The sequence below is a fragment of the Rhipicephalus sanguineus genome, chromosome 7, assembly GCF_013339695.2.
Source record: "Rhipicephalus sanguineus isolate Rsan-2018 chromosome 7, BIME_Rsan_1.4, whole genome shotgun sequence".
NCBI classification, from domain to species: domain Eukaryota; kingdom Metazoa; phylum Arthropoda; class Arachnida; order Ixodida; family Ixodidae; genus Rhipicephalus; species Rhipicephalus sanguineus.
In genome coordinates this window covers 21,442,231-21,463,822 of record NC_051182.1, presented here as the reverse complement: position 1 = coordinate 21,463,822, position 21,592 = coordinate 21,442,231, and the positions used below count along the sequence as shown (strand labels likewise).

Genomic DNA, 21,592 nt, shown 5'->3' with positions numbered 1-21,592 from the left:
ACGAGAAGGTGAAATCCATCCCTCAGCGCGCGCTCCGTTCCATTGGTTACGATGGAACGCGGCCTCACGCCAAGGGCGGTTGAGAAGGTTGGGTGGTGTCTTCGAACTAGAGGCACCTTCTTTCATTTGTTTGTCGTTCCACTGAGTGTAGAAGTGCACTCATGCACGAAAAGTGGCAGAAAGTTCTACTAACTATATTTTTATGCGTGCGCGGGCCGTTTGAATTCATTTTCAAGCGTTTAATGTCTGCACTAAGTATCCTTTAGAATAATCAGCACCGTGGCCTCTGAGATTAGTTCCGACCGAGCGCCTTATAAAGGGGCCCTCCAACACATTTTTTTGAAGCGCCTACATCACTGCTGACAGTATCAACGCGTAGTGGCGCTCGCCAGAACTATTGCGGGCGGAAATGACGAAGATGAGCGCTGGCCTATGATTGGATAAATGTAACGTTAGTAGTAATAACGGCGTTGCATCACAAAAGGGTTTATTATTGGGTTTAGTTTTTCTTGAGCGTGCTTTTTTCACTGAACACCAACTAGACAGACGATCTTAGACATTTCAGCTTTAAAATTGCAGCGCCCGGCAATGAATGCGCCGAACGCCACGGCGCTCGAGGGAAACCCGCTCGGGACGCTCCAGGCGCCGTTGTTTGTAGAAACTGAAGGGAAAAAATTGTAAGAGCGTTGATATAGACGCCGTCGCAACAAGAAGCACGACTAAAACTAGAAAAAATGTAGAGGCGTTCACGATCTGCCTCGTTTCGCACGCGCAGTTCACTCCTAATGCACCACATTGTTTGTTACTATGGCAACGGCGTCATCAATACGTTGGAAAGAACGGCCAACATTGTATGCAAGCTTCCCGTACGTAGGATCTTTCAGTTCATTTCATTGGGGCGCCATCAGACGTCACAGGGTGAGTGAAACGTGGTCAGGTGACCCCGCGAAAATCGAGTTGAGGGTAGGCCTCCATTTTATTGTATTTTGAGTGTTCTAGGCTGAATAACTTCGGACTGCGTGCCCCTACCGCTGCCGTTCTTGCTGCACTAATCTCTTCAGCCTCCAGTCTACGCAACCCGAAAGTAAAAACTGTAAAACTATGAGGTCAGGAAAAGTGTTAGAGGGTCCCTTAACAGCGCGGCTGGAGCTAATCGCCGAGGCCACGTGTAAAATCACCGTGGTTGGCCTGTACACTCGAGCGCGTTGCTGGGCAGGCGCACGCCCTCTTCACCAATTTACTCATCGTCTGCTCGCTCCCCGAGCGCGTGTGCCCGGCTGATTATCTAATTGGCTGGGTGGTGTACCTAGCTAAATAAGTCAGGACTTGCTATAATCAAGCAAATTAAACCATGTCATGCTAAGACCAAGCTAATTAAGCCACATCTTACTAATACCATGCTAATGAAGCCGTGTAGGGCTATGATCGAGCTAATTAGAATCATGTTAACGCGACGCTAATTAGGGGTTCGCTAATTAAAGCCGAGCTAATTATGACTTTACTCACTGAAACCACGCTAACTAGGATCGCGCTAATTAGGACTATGCTAATTTGCCTCATAATAATTAAATCCTTGTCAATTAAACATGGGTAATTATTGACGTGTTGATTAGAACACTACCAATTAAGACAGATCTATATCATTTTAATTAAGACCTAGCTAATTATTACCATCAAAACAGACCGAAGTGACGTGGTCTTCACTCCGAAGGAGACTGATAGACCAGCCACGCAAAAAGCTCAAAGAAGCTAGTTGCTCACAAGCTCCTATACGATGGATCCAGCCTTGCTCGAGTAGTGCAAGCTGACCAAATTATTTCGTATGCAAAGAAGCTCTGCTTAGCGTCCACCGCATGAACCGCTTGACAGGCACACCGGCACGATGACAGTCACGAGTTAAACTGGGGCCTTTTCAGAATCAACGAGTTTGTGCCCGAGTTAGCGCGTCAATCAGTTTGATTGACACACGCCCGCGGCGAAGATCGGGTCCGCCCACCGCGTTTGCACTTGCCGAGGAGCAGTGCTTACGCCACAACGCCAGCGAGCGGCTCGATTCCTCTATGAGCATATTCGCGCAGACTATGCCCACACGCACGAAGAACTAAAAGTTATATCATCACGTGGCTACGATGTCTCGCATTCAATTTCACCGCGCTCAAGACGTACCACTCAAAGCCATGAAGCAAGCGCCCCTCGTGGCATCTGCGGCGAGAAATGTTACTGCTTGCTTCTTTGTGGATGCATTGCTTCTGCCCATTCGCTACTGCAGAAAAATTTTCAGTCGTGTAATGTGAGTATAGCAATAACCTGTATATTTATTTATCTGTAACATTCGAGAGAAGCGAAACGAGCTGCACGAGAGTGCTGCGTGTGCGCCCTTGTTGCCCAGTATTCAACCTCTGAGCCATGCCAGTGCTTGAAACTGCTTTGCAAAAAGGCCCTATACAGGCTTCATGTCGGGAAGGAACCACATTAGCATATGCAATATAGCGTGGTAGAAGAGTAAAATAAGCACCAAGCGTCGCAAAACGCGAATTCTGTAACCAGGCGTCACACAATGCGAATTGCGCAACGAGTACGTTGTTGAATGCTTCCAACCCATTACAAAGGGCTCTGCCATATTTCTTCATCGTCATCAGGCACAGCATCAACAAAGTGCGCATAATGCCTTACATGCGTTTAGCAGGTACCGACGCTCTCCGTAGAATGACGAAAGATGGCACAGTGCCTGCTGCCCTACTTCTCAAAAATTACAATGATAGCGTGATAGATAGAAGATAGCGTAACGTAGTTTATAGCGTAGTGGATTCCTCGCAAGTGCACTTGTATAGGTTGCCAAGGAAGCCCATAAGCGCATGATCCACTTCTTCGGGGTCTCAGTAAAATTACAATGATTTATAGCGTAGTGGGTTCCTCGCAAGTGCACTTGTATTGGTTGCCAAGGAAGCCCATAAGCGCATGATCCATTTCCTCGGGGTCTCAGTGAAGTTCTTCGCCAACCACCCCCCCCCCCATCTCTCTCCCACGTCAACATATGTTATACAGCATGACGGGAGAGGGAAATAGCGACCGGGCGTCACCCAATGCAAATTACATAACTGGTGGGCCGTTTAAAGATTCCAACCCATTACAAAGGGCAGAGCCATAATTCTTCATCGTCATCAGTCGAGGCGTCAACGAAGTGCACATAATGCCTTAGAGACGTGTAGCAGGTGCCTCGCATCTCCGCAGAATGACGAATAATGGCTTAGTAGGTGCTTCCCAACTTCACAAAAATTGTGATTAATGGCGTAGTGGGTACCTTTCTAATGTACTTGTATTGTAGCCCCAGGAGAGCTTAACGGGCTCTAGAAACGCCGCTCTTCCAGCTTTCGCTGTGACTGTGCTGCGGTTTCAGCGCAGGCCTGGAGTTTTTTTATCAACACTGCTATCGCGCGCTCCGCACTGTCTTCCTATCATGACCGCCGTAGGGCGGGCTCGGAGCAAACTCGTGTGCCCGAGGAGCTCGGGTCATCCTGCATAGCACCCCAGGAAAGTTTTTTGTGTCGACGTACACCAAGACTTCACTGACGTATCACATATATGACGTTGGTAAAAGGTACACTAACGAATGACAAAGAAAAATTCGGCAGATCCCACGCACTGTGGGAATCGATGTAATGCGAAGCAACCAGCAAAGAGCTGCATACATCGCCTTGTTTGTCTTTGAGCCAAATGAAATCATTCGTGCCATGACACCTAGCCCACCATATACCGCACGTTTGCCATACACGCATGCATGCACAATTTAGTATACACCATGCCAATGAAACGCGAGCGAAATGGCCGCGAGTGCACCATGAGTATGCCATGTAAATCATGCCATACATGACATGCATATCATGGTTTTTCATGTTACCACCTGTCACTAATGTTCATCATACAGTCACATCGCGCAATACCAGTTTTGATGTATATCAAGCTAGCGAAACGGCCGCGAATGCACCATGAGCGTGGCATGCAAATCATGACATACATGACATGCATGTCATGGTTCTCATGTTACCACCTGTTATTCATGCTCTTCATAGAGTCACATCGCGCAATACCAATTTTGGTGCATATCAATCTAGCGAAACGGCCACGAGTGCGCCATGAGCATGGCATATAAATCATGGCGTAATATCATGTATGTCATGATTTTCATGTTAACACCTTTCATTTACGTTCGTCATACAGTCGCTTCGCGCAATACCAATTTTGGTGTATATCAAGCTAGCGAAACGGCCGCGAATGCACCATGAGCGCGGCATGTAAATCATGACATACATGACACCATGTCACGGTTTTCATGTTACCACCTGCTATTCATGTTCGTCATACAGTCGCGTCGCGCAATACCAATTTTGGTGTACATCAAGCTAGCGACGCGGCTGCGAATGCATCATGAGCATGGCATGTAAATCATGACATACATGACATGCATGTCATGGTTTTCATCTTACCAACTGGTATTGATGTTCTTCATACAGTCACTTCGCACAATACCAATTTTGGTGTATATCAATCTACTGAAGCAGCCGCTAGCGCACCATGAGCGTGGCATGTTAATGAGGTCGTACATGACTTGCATATCATGATTTTCATGTTACCACCTCTCACTTACGTTCGTCATACGCTTGTGTCGCGCAATACCAATTTTGCTGTATATCATGCAAGCGAAACGGCCGCGAATGCACCATGAGCGTGGCATGTAAATCATGACATACATGTCATGTATGTCATGGTTTTCATGTTACCACCTGTTATTCATGCTCTTCATACAGTCACATCGCATAATACCAATTTTGGTGTATATCAATCTAGCGAAACGACCGCGAGTGCGCCATGAGCGTGGCATGTAAATCATGTTGTACATGACATGCATGTCACGGTTTTCATGTTACCACGTGTCAATTATGTTCATCATACAGAAATGTCTCGTCATACCAGTTTTCGTATACATCCCTTCATTTAAACGGCCGCGAGCGCCCAGAGACCATGTCATGTAAATCATGCTGTACATGACATGCGCGTCATGATTTGCATGTTAGGACCTGTCATTATGTTCGTCATGAATTCTTGTCATGCCGTACCAATTTTGGTGTATATGAAATTAACGGAACGGCCGCAAGAGCCTAAGGCCGTGGAATGTAAATCATGCTGTTCATGACATGCGTGTCATGATTTTCATGATATGACCGGTCATTTATGTTCGTAATAAGGCCATGTTATGACACAATAATTTTGGTATACATCCGATTAACGAAACGGCCAGGAGAGCACAAAGCCGTAGGCGGCAAGATAGATAGATAGATACGCTCAAAGTCGCAGAAGTTCGCTAAGAAATGCTTCGCATTTAAAAACTGGAACAAAATGTTTCATTCACGCGAATAACCTGGGAATAGAACCCACATACCTCTCGATCGGCGACGATAGGTGCTAGGCATTCTACCCACTGCACCACCGACGCGCATGTGCGAAGCTACACAAACGCGCCTTATATCTCTCACACAATCCCTCTCACACGGTGCTCTTTGTTTGCGAGGCTTTACCGCCATCCCTGAGCGGTGATGTGAAGTATTGCGTCGTGACACTAACGAGCACCGATAGGGAGCGATTCGGTGACGATGCAGTTCTAGCGCCTTAGTGACAGCGAAGGAAGCTAGACGCGCTGGCATCGAGCATGCGCCCTAGACTAAGTTAAGTGCATTGTCTTTCGCGTCTTGTTAGGGTTGTGATGGCTTAAGAGTAGCGCAGCTTCCACATGCACCCACTGTGTTTCTCCGCCGCCTACTGCTTCGAGTGCTATAGCACCGACTAATAGAACTGCTGCAATAAGCTCCGCAAATTTTATGTGTGGAACACAATGTACCATTTATTATACGCCATGAGCGGTGTACGAAAGTCGGCAACTAATGAATCTCGGGTAATTTCGCTAGATTGTGAAGGGTGATGCGTATGCATATTTTTTTCTTAAGCCTCTCACACGCGCAAAAACGAAAATACGAAGGTGAGGCTCATCATAGTGCTACACCCACGAAAGATTTTGGCCACGAAAGGTTATCTTAAAGTGCGCCTAAATATAGGTGCACGGGTGCTTTTTTTTAGCATAAATGATTTTAGCTCCTATTGTCGATGGCCTTCAAAACCTTGATGAAAACCTTGAGTGACCTTGAGTTAAAAGCCAGCGTTGTTGTCCGGGCATTCAACCGGGATACCAGGAAATTGCTGTAAGGACAAAACGGGAAAATCCGGGTGCTCACCCAAAAGTTTAAAAAAAAAATGTGGCCTCTGCCAGCTAACCGTTTGTAGAGGATCGAATTAGATACGCTGGAGGGAACTCAGCGCAAAAGCGGAGGGGTGAAACAAAGGAGACGCGCACACAGTGATGGCATCCATGTACCCGTCTTCTTTTGTGCTGTGTTCCCTCCAATGTACCTCCAACGCGCCCAAGATTCGACACTAAGTTACAGCCCAAAGAAGTTACAACACATATCGCTTCCGAGTTTTCACTATTTCCTCACATCATCAGTGAAGGTGCAACTTCTTGTACGCTGAAGCATCATTTTAAAATACAAATAACGACGTTCCAAAGTGGGATAGTGCCATACACTCGCTCTTTTAAATGCCAGCCCCACGACTGTGCTCGTATAAACGCCAGTGATTTCGCGCTTCCGTATGTAATGGCAGAGGCAACGATTTCGCGGAGCGGATTTTCGCTTCCTTTTATAAGATGGCGCCACGCTGTGTGCGGTGCACCAAAACGGCAAAGTCGAAATTACGACGGAGGCACTGCGTAATAATTCAAAGGGTAGCGTTCTATTGCTTGAAGCGAGGTCGTGTTGCCGCAGCACGCGTAGTTATAAAGCCAGATTCAGTAAACCAAAATGTATATGCTATGCGGAAGCTAAGAAAATGAAAGAGCATGTTGCATTGAATGTGCAGATATCCACCCGTTATATGTTTGGCCACTATCCTACATGAAGCCTTGGGTTTTAGGGACAACAATAGAAAGGTGAACATGTCCGCGACAGAAATAAGTAAAGGACGGTTAGAGGATTGGTGGAGGCAAAGTATGGAAAAAGTACAAAATTACAAGTAGGAAACGAAAGGTCATTCTGCCGTAAAGGAAGAAAGTGGGGCTGTGAATTGATGGGCGCGTTTCCTTGATAATATTAATGAATTAAGAGAAGTAGACAAGGATTTAGGCCGACTCTTAAAAACGTTTTTTTAGCATGATGGAGCACAGGTCAAAGCGCCGTTATAAAAGGCATCCATATGCATCATGCCACGTGGAGCCTAAGATTGTGGCTTGCAATCCATTCCTTCAGGAGAGCTTCAGTTAGCTTAAGGAAAAAAATCGAGGACTTTGAACATTTTAGTTGTTTTTGAAGATACGTAGCTGGCAGCTAAACGCAAAAATTTCGGAATTGTTAAATAGCACAAGTAAACAGAACCTCTGTAGTAGAGCAAACGCTGTTTCGAAGCTCAATGCACAAAAATAGATAATATATATATTTTCTTATTACGCACAGTTTAGCAAAAGCAAGCGAACTTTGAAATAGCGCTAAGGTCTTGAATATGTTTTCGAGCAAGAATGTTTTGCCACAATACTCCATTGGGTATAGGAAACAGGTATAAATGTTATCAGAAAAATCTGCGATGTCTGAGCGCCACGTTTTGGCCACTTGGCATGGCATGACCAATATATATATATATATATATATATATATATATATATATGTATATATATATATATGTGTGTATATGTAGGGCCCCACCCTATGAGGGCCCCCCTCCGATGAAGGGAGACTTTAAGCCCTGACCGGGTCTAGCCGAGCTAAGCCGCAGATATTGTTTTTATTGCGATAGGAATTTTATGGACAGTCTCGACTCGTTTTTGCCGTCGCCGGCGCCGTCATGTCCTTCCGTTATGAAGTCCAAATTCATAAGATACCCCCGCTCATTGCTGCTCTACCGCATGTAAAAGTACGCGAGCGGGGGGACGAACGCGGCCGAAGCACAGATGAAACGAGCCGGCCTGTTTCCGTCGCTCGGGCGGTGCATGCGATCACGTCACCCTGCTCGGGAGGCCTGCCGTCAAAGCAGGCAGGAAACGCCCCGCTGTCTTTAACGACCATGAAAAAAGATGCGAGGTGTGGAGCAGGGGGGGAGGGAGGGCTTGTCGCGTGAGCAGCCATTACTTTTGATCTGTGGATCTGAGTGCGCGATCGTTGGCGCGCGCGCTATCTCGAAAGCCATCACAGCGGGCGGCTAGCTCTCAACCCGAAGTTACTATGCGGAGAGCATCTCCCTGGAGAGTCCGTATTCTCTTACACCAGCGTGTTGTAGTTACGCGAGATCGGATACAAAACCGTTAGCTGCCAGCCTCACTTGGTGTAACACTACAACTTGTTGCTATCGCATTCATTGCTTCGCCCTGGCGGTGAAACTGTGACTTTTTTGTGTCTGTCGCTTTCTCTTTATCTCTGTGTCTATTCCTTCCTGTGTCTTTCTGTCTTTTTCTATCGTTCTTCCTTTTCTTTCTTAGTTTCTCTATATCTCTCTCTTTGTGGCCGGTCTCTCGCCTTTGATCTTTTTCTCTGATTCTACCCTTTTTTTACTTCTTTTTCTGTTTCTCTATTTACTAGTTCTCCGGTCCTCCTTTCCCTCCTCGTAACCCCTACATCTGTCCTCCTCACCTTCACTTTCATTTCTCCCCACCTTGCTGTACTACAGTTGAAACCCGCAATAACGAAATCGGCGGGGAAAGCACAAAATTTCGCTCTTGCGGGAATTTCGTTGGCGCGAGAATGCGGCAGAAAAGACATGGAATTTACAAAAACATTTTATTTCCAAAAGTCAGTAAGTTTGCTTTGGCGGGCCTTACCACGCAGGAATTTCATACCTCTCGATCGGGAATCTCGTTTGCCGTGGCGCGAAATTCGCCCCATGCACTGGTCAGTGACGGCGGCACTGCGCTGTCACCAGTACCGACATCAAGTGCGCCTACAGGCGAACCTTCTTCCGGCTCCGTTGGATCAGCGCAGAATCGTGGACAGCGACCTGCACGCAACGCCGAATTCTGAGGCGATGTCCATTTTATTTCCTGCCCTTTCCCACTTCACTGATGATTGCGGCCTTATCTTCCAACGTGATGAACTTCCGCTTTTTCGTTGGAGGCGGCATCTTCGCAGGCAGCGAAATCGGACGAAGCAATCGCAACACACAGTTCACGTTGCACCAAGTGACCAAGCAAACACTCCACAAATTGCTCCACAAACGCGACCATGTGCGCGCAAAGCCGACAAAGCCAAGCACAGAGCCAAGCTAACGAACGAAACTCCATGAGGAATGCGGACTTGGCTACGTAGTCCGCGATAACGAGCAGGTGTCGGCAAGCCAACATCATCATCATTGTCGCCTGCTTTACGTTTTTTTTTTTTTTGTAAACAATGATGGCGGCTGCTTCTCAAGTGCGCTGTAGCGATGGTTTTGCACAATTTAAGTGTAGCATGAATGTATTTCAGCAGTTTTCTAATGTAGTTATTGTTGCGAGAGTAGATTATTTGCGCACTCGTGTTTCAAAAATTTCGTTAATGAGGGAATGCGTTATGAATATCTTTCGTAGTCGCGAGTTACGAAATGCATTGACTCCTATGGGCGTTCGCCGGTGCTCCGAAAATATTTCGTTGCGGTGAGAATTTCGTTCCCTCGGGATTTCGTTATCGCGGGTTTCGACTGTATACTATACAAGCCTATGCTCTGCTCTGCCAGCATACCTGGACAGCCGAGTGATTAACAAGTCGCTCGGCTGTCCAGGTATGCTTGCAGAGCAGAGCATTTTCTTTCGGGATGTTCGAGACCCCTTCTTGAGAACAGCATGCCAGTTGCGCCTTTGTCGTGTGTTGCCTAACTTTGTTGTTAGCACCGCAAGCATGCCCGGAATCACGCGAGGTTTCTTTAAGAAAGTCGTGGACAGTGTCCGCTTTTTGTTAGTTAGGTTTTCCAGTGAATACCTGTTTTCAGTTGGTCGAAAGAAACTGCATAAAGACATATGGGACATGATTTTCCGGTACCTATGTATAGGATAATAAATAGTAGGGGCAAGGGTAACGATGTTCTCAAACGTGTTAAGAAAATGCAAATTCAGCCAAGCGCAAAAACCTTTTTTTTTTAAGTTACATTCGGGCACCCTGCCGGTTTGGACCTTTTTAGAAGATCGAGGCGTTTATATGCCATGGGGTTCCGATTGTTTTATCTGCAGAAAGCCAGAAACAATAGATCGTGTATTTTTGCATTGTTGGGAAGCGGTTTATTTCTGGGACGTTTTACAGAGAACGCTCAAAAAAGAACTTCCCTTGCATTCACTTGAAAAAAAAATTTTTACCAATAGAAAATGAGGATGGACTGCCTTTCGATCTAAAAATGCTTCTTGGCCTCCATTGTCTATGGCGGGCTAGAATGGCCGGTTTCCACTGCGACCCTGACAGGAGACCTGCACGCGTGCTTTTTCGCGAAAGCATTTGTCAATATGTTGATGTACTCCAATAACAAGACTTTGTTCCTGACTGGCTTTCCAGAGTTGAGCCCCTGGCTTACCAAAAGGAATTTTAGGAATGTAACTAATCATAGGTGTGCACTGCCTTGACATTGCTTCAGTTGTGTCTATTGTTGTATTGTCTGCTGTTATTCCTGTGCCGTGTTGTGAAACCGGTAATAAGAAAAAAAAAACCTGGACAGCCGAGTGACTAGGACGCTCGACTTCGCATCGTGGGTACGCGGGCTCGAACCTCGCCTCGGCAAAAAAAAATTTTTCGCCAAGATTTTCTTTTTTTCTATTTTTTTTCCTCTCTGTTTTCTTTCTTTCTCTCCTTTGTGGTCGTTATCTCGCCCATGAAGTGATTGCATCATACACCGGACAAATTGGCGCACGTCTTCTGGTAGGGAAACAGAAAAGGAAGAAGTGGAAGGCGATGACGAAGATGACGAAGATGGTGCGTATCGGTTCATGGTGATGTTCATTTTCCCTCTACGACAAACGGCCACCCTTGACCTTAACAGCTCTGCTGTAAAAAAAAAAATATTCGCTTTCAGACGTTTGCGGTTCCCCATTATTCTACTAAATTTGTACAAAATATAGATTCCACATTGTAAGTACACACTCGTTTAGCAAATTTCCGAAAATATATCTACAGTAGAACTCTCTTTTACGGTGAAAACTAGAAGACATCATCCAAGCTTGAATGTAAAGATATTTACGTTCAAAGAAAAGCGCAATGTTTCGGAACAAAATCCAACCCTTGCTAAGATGTGAGTGTGATTGTCATGTCTGTTGCGGAAACAATATTAATGGTAGCTGTGGTAGAATAACTGAAAGTGCGAGGATGCCTGTTGAGGTGAGCGCGGATGGTTGAAGAGAATCTTTCTGAAACTCACAGGGTTTGTGCAGAGATCCTCTGGAATGACAAAGCACTGTAAAGACAGACAAATCAATCACATGAGAACCAATTTACCGACGTGTGATGCGCAGTAATTAGAAACAAAATTGTACATGACAGGAGAATTGGTTACTTCAGCTGCTAAGAAGTCGCCAAAAAAGCAAGAAAATATAGTATTTTGATGAAGTCAAGAATTATTAAACAGCGGATGTGTAAGCATCATCGCATAACGTGCGCCTTATATTTATTGCTTATTTTTCTCAGCTTTTTCTTCGGCGCTCTAGGCATGGGCTAGGAAATAAGCACACCAGCAGCAAAAGAACGTACTGGCGAGCTACTTGGTAGATGTCACGTATCTCGGGAGCGCTTGCAATGTGTGATGGAGTTGGGAGAGAGAGCGAGGCCGGAGACCGTGGCGTCACTGCAAACACACTTTATAGAACTCAACACGGCAAACAAGAAGTTAACACCAAAAATTTACATCAGAATGTAACGTTAGAAAAAGTGACGCTATAGCGCGCAATCTCTAACAAATCGCAAAGCCTACAGGCTATGCTTAACTCCTATAGCCTCCAAAGTCTGGCCACTATGGCGCCTCAGTCTCGCTACGCGAATCGAACGTTCTTACGGTTCGTGTTGCCCGTCGCCTCGATTCGATGCGAAGATGGACGCCCTGCCCAGTCGTCGCAGCTGCTGTTGACGTCTTGAGGTCGTCGTCGTCGATCCGCCGCGTTGCTAGTCTTCCTCGTCGCCGATCCTCCGGCCCTTCGTCGAGAACATCCGTCTCGTCCAGTTAGGCCTAACTCCTGGCCTCCCCTTGGTGCCACCGGGTCGAACTGTCGACGTGGCTATCCGGTGATTGTCGGTGGGTCGCCGTCGTCTTGCCGAGCTGTGGTAGTGCTGCAGGTGCCACGAGAACTGCGTGCTGAGGCTGCCGCAAGCCCAGGACGCCTCGCTCGGTAGACCCCGAGGTCGACGGCCACCCTCCCGGGGCATGCACAACGCTGCCTCCAGAACTCAGCCCTGCCGTTCCCGTCGCGGACGCGACGCTGGCCTGCACCACCTTGCTCCTCGACAACCCCACCGAACAATGCCCAACTCTTCTTCTGTGGTCCCACACCTCAGCTCGGGTCGCGTGGCACGCGCCTTTCTCCGGCCAATGGCTTGCGTCGACGAGGCGGGGGTGCACACCATCGGGTATTTTTCCATTCCCCGCACACCATCGACGCCTTGCGCTGTCCGGCGCGCGCCCCGTGCCCCTTTACTCATGACATTGGGCCCCCTTTTGAAGAGTTTTTTCGTAAAAAACTGCTTTCATCCTCCTCCTTGGGGTTACGGCCCTCTGCTCTTCTGATGGTGTCCCGTAGCTTGTGATGCGTGCTTTTTCCTTGCTTGGCTTAGGCTCACCTTCCCTTCACCACATCGTCGCAAGCTTTCACTCACAATTTGTCTGCACTTCACAACACCACTATCCTTGGTTCTACCCACCACATGTTCATTGTCCAAAACACTATAATCCATATCAAGGTACCACACTTCACAATGACACAACCAATAGCTTCATTGGCGACTTTTCACAAATTGCTTCACATCTCTATATATCCCTGGCCAAAATGCCTCTCTCGTCACTTCTCTTCGCAGGTTCTTTGCATCTCTGAACCCATTCGCGTAGCAATATTCTAAGATTGCCTGCCTATAACATGTTGGCACCATCAATTGTGTGACGAGTGTTCCGCTTTTCCAGACCCTCCGGAAAATCAAATCATCGATCGATTCGTAAAACACTCCTTCTCTAAACCCTTCTCTTGTACATTTACGGCCAACCCTACCCTATCTCTCGCGTGCCTCAGGGTTCTGTCACACCTTTGTTCTTTCGAGAACTCCTCTGAGGTTACCCCTACCTGCTCCAAAATTCTCGATCTACTCTCGCGTTGTCCTTCGCCACCCACATTTTTCGCTCTAGCTTCTGAGCTTTCAGGGCTTTTGTTTGCCTTCTCTTTTCTCCTGTACTGCTTTCTTGGCCTGACATAGCCACCTTGCTGCGCTGGGTCGTCCACCCTTCGTACGCCTGGCCTATTTCCTAAGATAACGTCATAAATTGGATCCTCCATACACTTTGCCATAATTTCTCCTACGAAATAAGGGGTATCCAGCCGTATCTTGGCCTCTGGTAGTCTCACCCTGGACCCATCTGCAAAAACCACTGTTCCGACTCTCCCCGTGAAATCTCGTCCATTCACCAGGCTTCTCCTCACTAACACCGTATCTGCTCCCGAGTCCCTCAATACCGTTACCCGTTTGCCGTTTACTTTACCTTCCACCACTGGCATATTAACGCCTTCCGACCTATCTATCACAGCACTGACTACCTCTTCCTTCTCTTCTGACCTTACTGCACATGCAGTATGCTCTAACGGTCTACTCCTGCACTCGTTTGCTTTGTGCCCCCTTTTCTGGCACAATTGGCATATCACGTGGTATTCTTGTCGACTAGTGCTTGTGCGGCAGTTCATGGCTATGTGCCCAATTCTGTCGCACAAGAAACACCGCTGCTGTGCCCTTTGTTTACCCCTTGGGGCCTCACTGTTGGTCTCTTCTTCCTTACTGTTGTCCTTGTCGCCTTTTTCCAAATTTCTTATCCCTTGTGCCTCCATGAACTGATCAGCCTGCTTGGCCATCTCCTCCACCGTGTGCAAGTTCCTTTCTTTCAAAAATACAGCTAATTTATCACTGCACCGGTTTAAGAACTGTTCGCCAACCATTCTGTCACGGACCCCTTCATACGTTTTCTCTGTCTCAGACAGTTCCACCCAACGATCAAAATAATTGGCCAGCCGACACGCAAACTGCTTGCCAGTTTCTGCATCTTCGGGCTTACACGTTCGGAACTTCTCCCGAAAACCCTCGGCAGTTAGCCGAAACCTCTCCAATAAAGTCTTTTTTACAATATCGTAGTCTAGAGATTCCTGAGCTGGCATGCGCCCAAACACGCTTAACGCCTCTCCCACGAGACACAAACTCAGAGCGTTTGCCCACTCGCCCTTCTCCCAGCCTTGCCCAATAGCGATCCTTTCGAATCGATGCAAATATGCATCAAGGTCGTCCCTTCGCTCATCGAAGGGCGCCATCAGTTTACGCGGGCAAATTTGTCTCGGCCTGGGAATAGGCGAGTTGGCAGACGCTGACGTGGGAGTACTCGCGTTACTAGGGTCGCTGCGCGGACAAGCGTTCACCTCGGCTAGCTTCAGCTTAAGCTCGAGGATCTCCTTCTCGAGCTCATGCTCTTTCTGCGCGCGCTGCTCCTCACGCTCATGCTGCTCCCGCGCCTCACGCGCACGCTCCTTCTCGCGCTCGTACTCTCTTTCGTGCTCTTTCTGAGCGTTCTCGAAAAATCTCATCGTCTCCTCCTTGTCCATTTCGCAGTCTCTGGCCACGGCCGCCAATTTCTCCCAATCCATCCTTGCAACCCCCGACGGTACGTGACTGGGCCAAACGCTGGAAAAATCCTGGCAGGCTCGCCACTTATTATGTCACGTATCTCGGGAGCGCTTGCAATGTGTGATGGAGTTGGGAGAGAGAGCGAGGCCGGAGACCGTGGCGTCACTGCAAACACACTTTATAGAACTCAACACGGCAAACAAGAAGTTAACACCAAAAATTTACATCAGAATGTAACGTTAGAAAAAGTGACGCTATAGCGCGCAATCTCTAACAAATCGCAAAGCCTACAGGCTATGCTTAACTTCTATAGCCTCCAAAGTCTGGCCACTATGGCGCCTCAGTCTCGCTACGCGAATCGAACGTTCTTACGGTTCGTGTTGCCCGTCGCCTCGATTCGATGCGAAGATCGACGCCCTGCCCAGTCGTCGCAGCTGCTGTTGACGTCTTGGGGTCGTCGTCGTCGATCCGCCGCGTTGCTAGTCTTCCTCGTCGCCGATCCTCCGGCCCTTCGTCGAGAACATCCGTCTCGTCCAGTTAGGCCTAACTCCTGGCCTCCCCTTGGTGCCACCGGGTCGAACTGTCGACGTGGCTATCCGGTGATTGTCGATGGGTCGCCGTCGTCTTGCCGAGCTGTGGTAGTGCTGAAGGTGCCACGAGAACTGCGTGCTGAGGCTGCCGCAAGCCCAGGACGCCTCGCTCGGTAGACCCCGAGGTCGACGGCCACCCTCCCGGGGCATGCACAACGCTGCCTCCAGAACTCAGCCCTGCCGTTCCCGTCGCGGACGCGACGCTGGCCTGCACCACCTTGCTCCTCGACAACCCCACCGAACAATGCCCAACTCTTCTTCTGTGGTCCCACACCTCAGCTCGGGTCGCGTGGCACGCGCCTTTCTCCGGCCAATGGCTTGCGTCGACGTGGCGGGGGTGCACACCATCGGGTATTTTTCCATTCCCCGCACACCATCGCCGCCTTGCGCTGTCCGGCGCGCGCCCCGTGCCCCTTTACTCATGACAGTAGATCATCATCATTACTCATTATTCCCTCATGCTTTTTCATTATGGAACAAGTTACCTCAGGAGATCGTTAATGCGGACACAACACAATCGTTCGCCCATCTCGTCAATGAACTAGCACTTGATTTTTAACATTGCAATATATTATGTTCCTCGTAAGTGCTGAGATTTTTTGTATTTCTGTATGAATGCGATTATTGCTGTGTATTAATTATATTTTTCCCTGATGTTGAGAATGTTCTTAATTTCGTATCCTGTATTGTATTTTCATTATGTTTTTTATTCTGATTTTGTCACTGACATTTGTTACCCACTCCTGCTTGGGCCCGAACAGGGCCTGCAGTATTTGTAAATAAATAAATAGATAAATAAAATTATACAGTGCGGCAACGCACATCAGGTGAAAGGACGGCATGAAGCTACACACACACACACACACGCACACACGCGCGCGCACACACACACACACACACACAAACAAGCCCGCGCGCGCGCGCTCGCTTCTGTATGTCTGTTTCGTTTCGTGGCTTCCTTTCACCCGGTGTGTGCAGCCGTATGCTATAATAACCGGCGAAAAGCTTATTATTATCCATAGCTATAGTGATGGAACCAATGTAGACACGTGCAACTTGCCCCATTGATTAAGGAAACTTCGCGCCACTTATCACGCATAGGATATCATTGACCCTAATTCATAGCACAGGTTATCAAAGAATACAAGTGACTTTATATTATTAGGCTCGTTCACTGCTTGCGTTTGTTCTTGTATAGAACATTGTTTTGGTTATGAACGCACGCAGTCCAGCTAGTTGGCAAGTATTCTGGATGAAAGCGGGTTGGCATGCAAACACGGACTCCATAGAAGAGAATGAGAAAACAGAAACTGCGTGTGTTTTGCGTCCATGTTGGAAAGCCCACCCTCTTTCATCTTGCAAGACCAAAGTGGTCATAAATAGTCTGTGCTAGTGAGAAACAGCGCGAACTTTTTTATTCTTCTGCATGGGCTAACAGTAATCTTGCAAACCTTGCGAGGTCAATCAATCAATCAATCAATCAATCAAATCAAATTTTATTCATTCATAACACAACGTACAAGATAAGAATATACAGAAGGACGTCCCGTAGTGTAAACTGAAATGGGACCTCCTATGCAATATTAACATAAATATTTGTTTGGCAACGACAGTAGCAAAAAATAGTAATATTACAAAACTCAATATTAATGAGATACAGATACAACGAAAAGACGATGTTGTCATAAACTATGAGCCATCGGTAATAAAAAAATATAAGTGCAAATAACATAAAAATAAAAAAATAAAACAACAGTTTGAGGAGAGATGACAAGTCGAAGAACCAGTTATAGAGAACAGTGAATGTCACATAACAAGAACTTTTTCAATTCATGGCGAAATTTATGGGTTTTTTGGATTTTTATTAGAATTGGTAGCGTATTCCACAATGATATGGCTGCAAAGTTAACTGTTAGTTTGCCATAATTAGTTTGCACTTTGGGCAAAATGAAGTTGTTATGCTGCGCGAAACGAGTTGGGTTAGTATTAAGTAAAGAAATATGAGGGAATTAATGACAATGAGATTTCTTCATTAATCAGTTCGAAAAGAAAAGTGGCGAGACTGTATTTTACAGGGGCGGCAACATTGAGAATGTTATTTTCTTGAAGTAATTGCTTAGCATTGTATGTGGGTGGACTAGACGTGATTAATCTAATTGCCCGGTTCTGAACGATTTATAGCGGTTTTAGGTGAGTATTGTACGTGTTACCCCAGGAGGTTATTCAGTAATTAATGTGGGAGTGTACAAACGCGAAATAAAGTGAGAGTAGTACCGGTCGTGAAAAAAATGAACGTGCCCTAATGAGGATGCGTATTCCATGTGATAACTTTTTTGTTAAACGTGTTACATGGTTTTGAAATTTCAAGTTACGGTCGATATTTACGCCGACGTCGATATTTACGCCACTCTTTTTCTTCCTTTTTGGCGTCAAGTACGCCAAAAAAGGCAGAAAAAGAGTGTTCCACACTCGCCGCCATGGCTGCGATCGGCGCTGACTAACACTTCTAAGTTGAAAATGCACATATACCCTATAAAGTGGACGGAGGGATGACCGCCGCCGTAGCTCGGTGGTAGAGCATCGGATGCGTTATTCGAAGGTCGCAGGTTCGGTTCCTGCTGGCGGCAAGTTATCTTTTCGTCCACTCTTCTTTCTTTTCATTTATATCCCAATTATTAGAAATTACATCCCCTATATTTTCTTTGACATTATGGCCTGTTAGTTCTCATGAATATTGTGTATAAGAAAGAAAAACGAGCCCCTTAAAAATCGGTCTTCTTTCCTTCATTCATAGCAGGAACATGTTATTCAAGTTCTTCAGGTCTCCTCTATCGATAGCGAAAAGTTCTAACGGACAGCTCGGAACGTTTATGTATGCGAAGATAATAATGTTACATTGACAAATGGATAAAAGATGGCTCACCTTGTCTAAATCCATAAAAGTTGGCAGGCTTTCGCTTGAGCATGACGCTGGAATGTAAGAAGGACAGATTTCAACTCTAAGCAAGAAACACAATAGGGGTATACGAAAACTAAATGTGGAATAAGATGGGCTCTCCCAAAAACTGCAATAAGTTTTGCGTATGAACAAACAGCAAGGGACATCTCATTCTTTCGCTGCAAAATCATTTACGCCTTTGTGATTGTTCTTGAATAAGGTGCTTCACCAATCGAACAGAATAGTACGCCGTATTATAATGTGTTACGTGACAAGCTCAGCTATGCGGAAGTATTCGAGGAGCACACCGTCCTCGTGTACATTATTCATACGAAGCATTACATAAAATGAACAAAAAACGCTGTAATGAGATGCTAACAAAAGTTTAAATATGCAGATAACATCACTGCCGACAACACATAGAAGCCTGTGAAACCAATTTGCGCGAGAGAGAGAGAGAGAAAACTTTTATTTGTGAAGGCCTCAAGGATTATCCTCGTTGGGTGGAGCCCTTAGTTCAGGGCCCCATTGGCTCGCGCCACACAACGTGCCCGCTGGATCAGCCGACGCTGCTCCTGCGGCTCTGAGCTGGTCAGCGCAGTCTCCCAAGAGGATTGTGAGGGTGAAGGAATAGGGCGGCAGCCCGGTGGTTGTGGACATTCCCAGGTGCAGTGATACATCGTGGGCTTCGCTCCACAATAGGGACAGTATGAGGGATATTGTGTGGGGTGGAAGAGATGAAGGATGTAAAGGCAGGGGAATGAATTAGTCTGAAGCTGCCGCCAGGCAACAGCGTCTTCTCGGTTGAGTGATTTGTGTGGTGGTGGGAAGTACATGCGGCTTTGTCGGTAGTGTTGTAGCGTTTCAGTGTAGTTGAGTGGTGCTGTTGGTGCATCGTCTGGGTTGGACAGCTCTTCCGATGGCGCCCGGTTTGTGAGCTCTCGAGCTACCGCATTAGCGCGTTCATTGCCATGGAGAGAGGCGTGTCCAGGTGTCCAGACGATACGCACCCTGTGTAACAAAGTGGGGTGTATTGATGTCAGGATACGGTGTGTGTAGGGTGTGACCATTCCTTTCGCTATGTTCCGACAGGCAGTTTGTGAATCGGTAACCACGGTAATTGGTTCGTCCGGTGCTGGTAATTGTGAAGCGTGTAGAATAGCCAGGGCGATAGCAGCCTCCTCTGCCGTGCCGCTGTCCAGGGTTTTAAGTGTAGCCGACACCGTTACAGAATCGGTGTTGTCCACTACGACCAGACACATGGCCCGTTTTTGTCGATATCGGGCCACATCAGTGTAAAGGACTGGTGCGTTAGATGTGCCGTCACCTACGATTCGCATTAGAGCTTTTACTCTTGCTCGTCTCCGGCCTTTATGTCGATCAGGGTGCATATTGCGGGGTATGGGGGCTACTTGAATTTTCCTCCTGATATCTAGTGAAAGATGTTTGGGCTCTTGTTGCGGTTTGTTTGGCACGCTGTATCCCAACCGAGAGAGAATGAGACAACCCTGTCTTGTCCGCTGCAGACATTCAATTTGGCTGTTAAAATGCGCTTCAATTAGTTCGCGTATGGTGTTGTGAACCCCAAGTCGTAGAAGGAGCTGCGTGGACGCGTGATTGGGCAGTCCCAGAGCAGCCTTTAGTGCCGTGCGGAGAAGGGCGTCCATCCGGCTTGTCTCGGTTTGAGTAAGGTTGTGGTAGGGGAGGTGGTAGGTCAATCTGCTTATGATGAGGGATTGCACCAATCGGAGAATATCTTTTTCGAGAAGTCCATGTCGGTGGTTGGTAATGCGCTTAATCATATGAGTCACTTGGGCGATTTGTTTGCGCAGTAGTTGGAGGGTATATGTGGCCTTGCCGTTGTGTTGTATATGAAGTCCTAATATGCGGAGTCTATCTACCCTTGGAATAAGCTTTCCATTCAGATACACGATAACGTCTGGTGATATGTTGGTTTTTTTCCGGCGTTTAAACACCAGCAGTAGTTCCGACTTCTCAGCTGCGCAAGTGAGTCCTCCGGCTAAGGCATACCCTTGAACCACATTGACAGCGTCCTGCAGTGCGTCTTGAATGGCGCCGTCTGACCCTTTGCTTACCCAGATTGTGACGTCATCGGCGTAGAGCGCATGCTGCACATTTGGAATTTTGTCTAGGAGTGGTGGTAGTTTTGCCATGGCCACGTTGAACAGGGTAGGTGATAAAACTGAACCTTGCGGAGTGCCTCTGCCGGAAAGCCTTATAGTGCCCGACCGAAGTTCCCCAAGGCCAATGGTTGCCGTGCGGTCAGATAAAAAGGCTCGTACATAATCGTAGGTGCGTTTGCCACATCGGGAGGAGGCAAGGTTGTTTAAAATGAGTTCATGTGAGACATTATCAAATGCCCCCTTAAGGTCCAAGGCCAAAATTGCTCTAGTTTGAGCCACACTAGGGCCATCCACGACATCTTCCTTAAGTTGTAGCAGTACGTCCTGTGTCGACAAATTAGCGCGGTAACCGAATAGGGTGGTAGGAAAGAAGTTGGTCGCCTCGAGGTAATCTTGCAGGCGCAGTAGAACAACGTGTTCGAAGAGTTTTCCGACACACGATGTCAGGAATATGGGTCTCAGATTTTGAAGGGACAAAGGTTTGCCAGGTTTTGGAATTAATGTGATATCGGCGTGCCGCCATTCCTGAGGAAGTGTTCCGTCTTTCCAATGTTTATTGTAGAAGTCAGTGAGTTGATGGATGGCCTTATCATCGAGGTTGCGTAGTAGTGCATAATGAATGCCGTCTGCTCCCGGTGTCGTGTTTCGTCTTATGCCTAGCAGGGCTGCCCTCACTTCTGCCTCTGTGATGTCTGCATCCAGGTCCGTTTCTTCCTTGTGTGGATAGTCTTTGTACTCGGGCCGAGGACCTGTAGATATGTATCGCTGTTGCAGCGTTCGCAGGAGGTTGTCGTCATCCATCTGTTCTTTGTGAAGAATAGTACGGATGGTGTTATTAGTGTGAGTTCTCGTATGTGTTGGGTTGAGTAATGCTCGGAGGATTGACCATGTTTTAGATGTACTCAGCGTGCCATTCAGGCGGTCGCAGAAGTTGTGCCAGCTGTTCTTAGTGAGGGTTTCGGCGTATTTTTCCGCTTCTGCCGTAATCCGTGCGATCCTTTGTTTAAGCTTGCGGTTGTG

General features: G+C 47.2%; 1 protein-coding gene across 1 annotated transcript in view; it reads right to left on the bottom strand.

The window, feature by feature from the left end:
• LOC119398532 (uncharacterized) overlaps positions 1-21,373 on the bottom strand; it is a 73,107-nt gene extending 51,734 nt beyond the window's left edge. Inside the window, exon 1 of the mRNA XM_037665375.1 lies at positions 21,248-21,373. Within this exon, the coding sequence (XP_037521303.1) occupies positions 21,248-21,373 (126 nt within the window). The remainder of the gene's footprint in view (positions 1-21,247) is intronic.
• Positions 21,374-21,592: the final 219 nt, after the last annotated feature.